Below are 7,337 nucleotides of genomic sequence, written 5' to 3' on the forward strand. Positions count from 1 at the left end.
CTGATGTGTGTGTTTTCAAGACCGTGGCAGTAGCAGTGTGCGGACTGCACGCAGTAATCTGATGAGTGCCGTCAGTAAAAAACAAAACAAAACAAAAAACATCAGTTTGATTTTTTGAGTGGTTCCAGAGTGATGGTTCCAGTTGTGTGTTTAGCCTTCCAAATTCACCCAACCAACTGGATTCATTAGATCGTAGGCAATTATCTGGTCCAGGAGGTAGTCACAAAATGGGCCTGCCACTTGTGCAGGTTGTGCAAAATATGCCATGTGGTGAATATTTGTACAACTTGCATCATTAAGGTGCACAAGTAAAACAAAGGGAGGCACTTGCTGTGTGCCATAACTTTATGCAGTTTGTTGGATTAAGCTGCTGATAACTGTTATTATAAAAACCATAATAGTTGCGCTGTTTTTTGTCGAATATGCAAACACATTATAGTCGGGTGCGAATCAAAAATGAAGATGTCCCTGCGAGCGGGATATCGCAGACGGCCGGCAGGTGCAAGCGGATTAACCGTGACGTCATCACAGTCAGTCGGCGCCATTGGCTGGGGGGCATGGAGGAAAAAAAACTGAGGAGGGAGCGACCGGCGACAACCTTGAAGCCTCGTCTTAACAAGTGAAGATATAGCAAAAAAAAGACAGTGTGTCCCCCCCGTGATCGCACCACGTGATAGCGTGCTGTAAAGTCTAGCCCCGCTGCGCGCGCGCATGCGCCGATTAGCGCGGCAGACTAACTGTAGATCAACTTCCTTGCCGTAGACGCCCGCGCCGCGGGTCGCGCATACGCGCGCACTAAAACATACCGGAATCAAAACATAAAGGACCGGCTCGGAGAGCGAAAAACTGAGGGAGAAAACGACTTCAAAACACTCGGCTTGCGAACGCTGGCCGCGTGACGTCATGCTCCCTCCTCAGTTTTTTTTTCCTCCATGCTGGGGGGGCTCCTTTGAGGGGCATTTGTCGCTTCATTCAGGTGTTGTACTCATACTGTAGGTAGTAAAAAGCCTACTGGAGAGAAAGGGTTATGAGGCTTCATCCACGGGAATTTTTTTAAAGTACACTTGCGCAGACCGTCCAGATGTTTACAATTGAGGCTGTCCGTATACCTGTGATAATAAACGCGAAACACGTAAGATTCAGTTAGAAAGTCGCATGAGTTTATAGCTTTCACTGTACAATTACTGTACAATCGTAAGTGGTTCGGTTGGACAGATCAGTTGAATTGAATTCGTACGACCCATCATTTTTTTAGTTATTTAAGGTACCCATGAATGACCTCTTTCGAGGGAGTTACATAGGAGGGGGGAGGGAATGGAGTGCAATGAAGAGTGATCCGAGTGAATGTCCAATTGGAATGTGACACAACTTGTGACAACCACTGTGTCCATCTGGCAGTCCATTTCGACTACCAGTTGGAACGATTTGAGGCCCACTGGAAGCAGGTGGAAAGCGATTTGTTCGAAACATAATTGTCGGAAATCATGGAGTATGCGGAGAGAGAATAGGCCGTAACAGCGACTGTATAATGGCAGCAATATGCACAGGTACAAATTGCAGTGGGGCACAAAATGCATGAACAATGCGACAGCTAGTAATAGTTAAAACCTGAGGAAGAAACCAGCCAGATGAAGGACGAGAAAGGGAAGCACACACAGCGGATGTGCTCTACGGAAGCGCAGAAACAAAGTGGACAAATGGAGGCAGAACAGGGCACGAGCGCTGACTGACAACTAAAGTTTATTTCTCTGATACTTCGGTAAATATGCAGGAGGCGTCGAAAACAACAAAAGCGGACACGGATAGGATTTCATTGTTTGCAGTATTCAAGCAAGGAAAGGCGATTACCCAACCCTTGATGGAGAATTCAACAACTTACCTAGAAGGGCAAATAATGGTGCGTTAATGCAGCTCTCTTTCAGGCCGGCGATCTTGGCTGCGTCAGTTATCTCACGCGTGCGCTTGTTTTTGCATCCGCGCAGGATTTTGCGTGTGTGTTCGATGATCAACAAACCAGCTCGAGATATTTCATACCAGTTTGTTGAAGCAAGTACGTCCCCTGGCAAGGATAACAGGCCATACGCTGAACAACCAACAATAAACCTACAGTGATGGTGGAGATGTATAACATACAAGCAAACAGCAGATCTGTCGCCAGCTTCCTAAAAACCAAATTCTTTCCAACAAGCAGACCGAAGTCGTGCTGATGCAATCATCGCCGTATGCATCCTGGTTCGCGTTCTTCTTCGCTCCCGCCTCTTCTTCGATGCCTACTGCGTTAGGGTGCATGGTGATCATTGAGGCATAACAACTTCAGACCTATTTGTCGAGAAAACATATATATTTTTAGATAGCTGGAGGTAGAAGTGCTGTTTTCGTTTATCTCCTTACTATAATTGCCGGTTGATTGTTGTTTGCTGCACCGCGCATGACCTGTTAGCATTGCAGGGTACGTATTTGCCTAAATAAAGCACCGTTGTTGGTGACCCTTCGTCGTGTGCTCCCTCATTTCTCGTCCTGTATGTACCAACTGGCTCAAATCTCGACTCTCCTATATAGCCTCCTACCCATTTATAGAATGTCGCTAAAACCACTTATGACCAGTCCTAGGATGCTGTATGCGAGTGCAGCAAGCAATTTCATGCTTATTCCTAATCTCGACGTCGAGGTAGGCTGCGTATATTTTAAAATTTTTGACTGGGTTCCTTTTTGGCCGAACGGAACACAGCTTGACGGTGGTACTTCACTCGGGATTTGCGACCGACATTACGCCCGTCAAACCTGATGAGTATTAATATCCCGGCCGCGGTGGCTGAATTTCGATGGAGGCGAAATTCTAGAGGCCCGTGTACTGTGCGATGTTAGTGCACGTGAAAGAACCCCAGGTGGTCGAAATTTCCGGAGCCCTTCACTATGGCGTCCCTCATAGCCTGAGTCGCTTTGGGACGTTACAATACAATACAATTTATTCACAACTTTCTCATACACACAAGTCTGCTGGTCAGCCTAAGCACAAAGCGCTTGTTGGCTGACCTGGCAGTTGGTGGATACATCTTCAGTAAATTTTCTGTCCAAAATAATGGAGCAATGAATTTTGGAAGCTTGCAATACTAATACCATGCTAATACTAATAAACCAAACCAAGCATCAAAGGCAACGTCCAGTCCAAGTATTTTGTTCTCTGTGAACACTTTCAAAGGAGCGAAGTTAGGCGCGAGAACTTGCAGTCATTACATCTACGCGGGTAGCGTTTGGTGAAGCCTTTGCTTGGGTGGTTGGCTTTTCTGCCGTGAGCAGGTTGCAAGCTTCCAAAATTCATTGCTCCATTATTTGGAAATTTGCAGGTGATCGCGCGTCACCTTCCGCTTAAAAAAAGAAACTGCCAGTGTCAGTTAAAAAAAGTAGCAACTGGTGCTGCGTCAACGACTGAAACAATGATCTTAAAGAAGACTGGTAAAAGTCGCATCTCACACTGTTATGGACAGTTGCCCAATGATTGAGCATCCTCTGTGCATTAATGAGGAAGTAAAAATTCGATGCAGAAAATTAAATGAACCGAGCTCTTCGTGCCGTTGGCTGGGTCTTTCGGTGGGAATAATATTTGGTCTTCATGTGAGCGGACTTGTTGAGGGTAGTGGCGGTTTCGTTGTACTGCAAAGTGCGAAGAATACCGCTTTAGGTCTACGGTATTGGGCTCAGCACGCCGACCACTGATTGATTGCAAAACATTTTATTCGCCGGAAAGAGCTTGGTAAGAGGTCGCGTAAAGTGGTCGTGAGTACACAGCCCTCGACGACTTTGTCAGCCCACTCCACCGCCAAAACTTGCGTTCTGGGGTCAGAGCTAGCCAGCACGGTCTCCCACCGCTAGAGGGAAGGAGCGGTAACTAGATCACCCGGAGGTGGTTCTATTTTACAATCCTACATTGATTGTAAAACATTTTATTCGCCGGGAAGAGCTTGGCAAGAGGTCGCGTTAAGTGGTCGAGAGTACATAGCCCTCGACGACTTTGTCAGCCCACTCCACCGCCAAAACATGCGTTCTGGGGTCAGAGCTAGCCAGCACGGTTTCCCACCGCTCGAGAGAAGGAGCTGTAACTAGATCACCCGGAGGTGGCTCTATTTTGCAGTACCACAGGATGTGATCGTAGGTAGCACGTTGGCCACAGTGTTTGCAGTTTGGGTTGTAAAGATCTGGATAAATGTGCGCGAGGAGTGATGGGGTGCGTATCGATCTCGTCTGTAGACGACGCCACGTAACCTCTTGTTCTTTAGTAAGTCTTTTGTCTGGAGGGGGGAAAATTCTCCTCTCTAATTTAAAATGATTGGTGAGATCATGATATGTGATCATTGAGTCCTTCGTGAAATTCAGGGAGCCAGACTCATCCACTGCCCGGTCGACGAAACCTCGGGTTTTATTGTGGGCTGCCTCGTTCCCCGGATTCCCCGAATGGGCTGGGACCCATATCAATTCGGAATAATTTGGTGAGAATTTGGTGACAATCCTACAACCTCGTACACTTAGCGCGGTTTCGTTTTTGCCGCCGAGCTGCAGAGTCCTACTTTTATTGTATTTTGCTGACTCTTGTCGCGGCATCTGGCGGCTGCATTGCAAATCGCCAGCGAAAGAAAATGGCGTCGTTTGCCATGTCCGACAGCGGTGGACGTTTGTTGTGGACGGACCAGGCTACGTTGAGCGTTTTAAATCTCATCAGGGACCTTGACGTTGTTCACGTGCTTCAGTCGAAACGGCAACGCAACCAGCAGACTTTCATAACAATTCAGGAACATCTGTCACCGCTGGGATACGATTGGTCGTGGCAACAGATTCGGTGCCACTGGAAAAACTTGAAGTCACGGTATAATCATGTAAGTTGTGTCTGTCACTATTTTCATGCCTAATTATTTGTTGTTAGTATTCATGTTTAACCTAAGTGATCTTGTGATCTCAATTTGTGTGATGACAACCGAGGGCGGAAAGTCCCTGTTCCAATATCCGACTTGGCGTGTTCAGTGTACGCTGTTTACCGCTCTTGTCATGTAACCACCTGGTATAAAAACAAGTGTCACCTTTTCTCGTGATTGTGCTCTTGATTTTTTTGCCGTCAGGAGCGGCGTAACTTGCGCCCCGGGCAGAAATCTACATGGAAGTATTACAATGTCATGGAAGCCCTGCTTAAGCAGCGAACTGGAGTCCAAGACTCATCTAACGCTCGCGGCGACGACTCTGAAAACTCGTCCGGGGCTGAGAACTGTGCAGGTGAGACTGCGGATGAATTGAACAGGCTTGTTGCGTAGCGCTGAGTGTATGCACGAATCGAGGGGGACGGGCAGTCGTGAAGTTTCGACGTCTGTACTCGAATGCACTGCTAGCGTGGACAGCTCTGCTCTTTTTTTTTTATCTTTGTCGCTGTGGTGATGCGATATGCCTTCTGACCACAGCACCAGTGGTTGTTGTTTTCTCAGCTGTAATGACACCTACCCATGAACGCTCCTGATGGTTCAGTGCTGCTTCAGTGTAAACTTCGTTTGTCATCCTCACTTTTTTTTTTCCAGATATCGGAAATCATACACCTTGCCACCAAGCTAGCAACGGGCAAGTGACCTTTTCCTGTTTTTTCTTCTTGAAATGAAGGTGTAACTTTTATAGGTTCTAGACACCGAAACGACTGATTTTAGAAACAAGGCTGTCCCAGTAGAAATAAACTATTGCACTATGGCCGGCCTGCCTACAAGGAATTGTAGGAAATGAATAGGTGAAATCCTCTGTGTAAAGTTGAGTAGGCAATGCACAACAGGAGTGTGCAGGCTTAGTGTACAGCCTGCCACTCTTTTCTGACTAATGGTAATGAAGAGATAAATGTACAGTCGTGGCCATAATACTGAAAGCTCTTCAGCTATCAAACTTGTGCCTTACATAGTGAGAATGAGAAGGTACATTATACATGAGCTAGCAAAAAGCACCTCGGTCTGCTTATTTCCCCGGGTGCCAACTAATGTGTTCCAAATATTTGCAGGTCGATGGAACATAGCAACGACGAATACATTGTGCCAACACTTGCCGGCCCCACCAATGTGAATGCAACTTTCGTACAGCAGTCTTCCCCTATGGAAAACGGCACAGTGGGAGCAGCTGTTGTACAAATCAAGAGAGAAGTAGCAAGTGACGAAGAAGCGCAGTGCAACGAGCCACATGTGCCAACCACAAGTGCTTCATGTGAAGACTTCGGACTTCAGCCATCGCCTCCTGTTCTACAAGCGTTGCCTTCAGTAAACCATGCACTCAGTCTCCCACCTGAGCACTTAGAAATGCAGCAAATCGAGCAAATACTTTCAGAGCCAGACGAGGCCTCCATGAGTGCCCAGCACGAAGAAACTCACCTTGATTCTGCAAGCACCACTGTCGGGCACAGCACAGATAGCCGTGCTAGAACTACAAAGCGATTTTTCTTCTCGTCTCATGCTCCAGGCCTTGTGGAAAGGAAGGCAAGGTTGGAGCTTGACGTCTTGGTAGCAACAAAGCGAAAGCTCGTGGCCGAGCAGTTGAAGGCTGAGGCTGAGCAGCGTAAAGCTACAGCTGAGACCATGCTCCTGACAGAAGCACTGAAGAAGTGTGATGAAGAAAAGAAAAAGGCCATGGCTGAGACGATGTTTCTGGTGCAGGAGAGGATCCGGTCCGAAGAGGAAACACGACGGGCTGCAGCAATGGCTGCCTTCCATACTGAGGAGAAGCGGAAGGCTGCTGCTGAAGCAGAGATGTTTCTCGAGCACAAGCGGTACCTTATTGAGCAGAAGAAAACCGAAGTAGTAAAACGCCGAATGCTTCTGTTGGAACTGCAGAAGATGCGCCGTGAACACAAGTTGGGGCCTTGAGCAAGCAGTCTGCTACAATGGCAGTGCAGTGGTGCCAATTTTGATTGCTTCTCCAGTGTAAATGCCAGTGCAGTGGTGCCAGTTTTGATCATTTCTCTCTGGCTTCAGCCGGTAATTACTGCCATTTTTTAATGAGGGCTGCATTTTCCTGGTGTTATAAGTGCCATGCAGCTAGGATTTTTCTGTTATAATTTTGTTGGCACAAAAGGGAAGTTTTTTGTGGTTCATCTTTGTTTATCATACCTTTTTGTATTTCACTAACTTTCTCGAGGTCACCTGTGTTGTTTTACTTTACTATCGAAATGTACATCACTTATTGATGGTCATAGCTCACCCAATAGAATTTATTTTTACATTCTTGATGTTTCCTGTGTACCTTCGTGACATCTGACAGCACTGCACCTGCAAGCCTTTTTCAACTCTGAGTGCTGTTAACCTGTAATTGACCTGCTTGTCTACACAAAG

At 46.9% G+C, this 7,337-nt stretch overlaps 1 protein-coding gene across 1 annotated transcript; it reads left to right on the forward strand.

The window, feature by feature from the left end:
• Positions 1 to 4,602: 4,602 nt before the first annotated feature.
• LOC149358905 (uncharacterized) lies at positions 4,603 to 7,229 on the forward strand. Its single transcript, XM_089571095.1, has 4 exons — positions 4,603 to 4,868; positions 5,109 to 5,259; positions 5,556 to 5,595; positions 6,017 to 7,229. Exons 1-4 carry the CDS (start codon positions 4,632 to 4,634, stop codon positions 6,870 to 6,872), a joined length of 1,284 nt encoding a protein of 427 aa, XP_089427221.1. The 5' UTR covers positions 4,603 to 4,631; the 3' UTR covers positions 6,873 to 7,229.
• The last annotated feature ends 108 nt before the right edge of the window (positions 7,230 to 7,337 follow it).

The sequence above is a fragment of the Amblyomma mixtum genome, chromosome 2 (genome assembly GCF_055824585.1).
Source record: "Amblyomma mixtum isolate Tamu chromosome 2, ASM5582458v1, whole genome shotgun sequence".
In the NCBI taxonomy this organism is placed as follows: Eukaryota; Metazoa; Arthropoda; class Arachnida; order Ixodida; family Ixodidae; genus Amblyomma; species Amblyomma mixtum.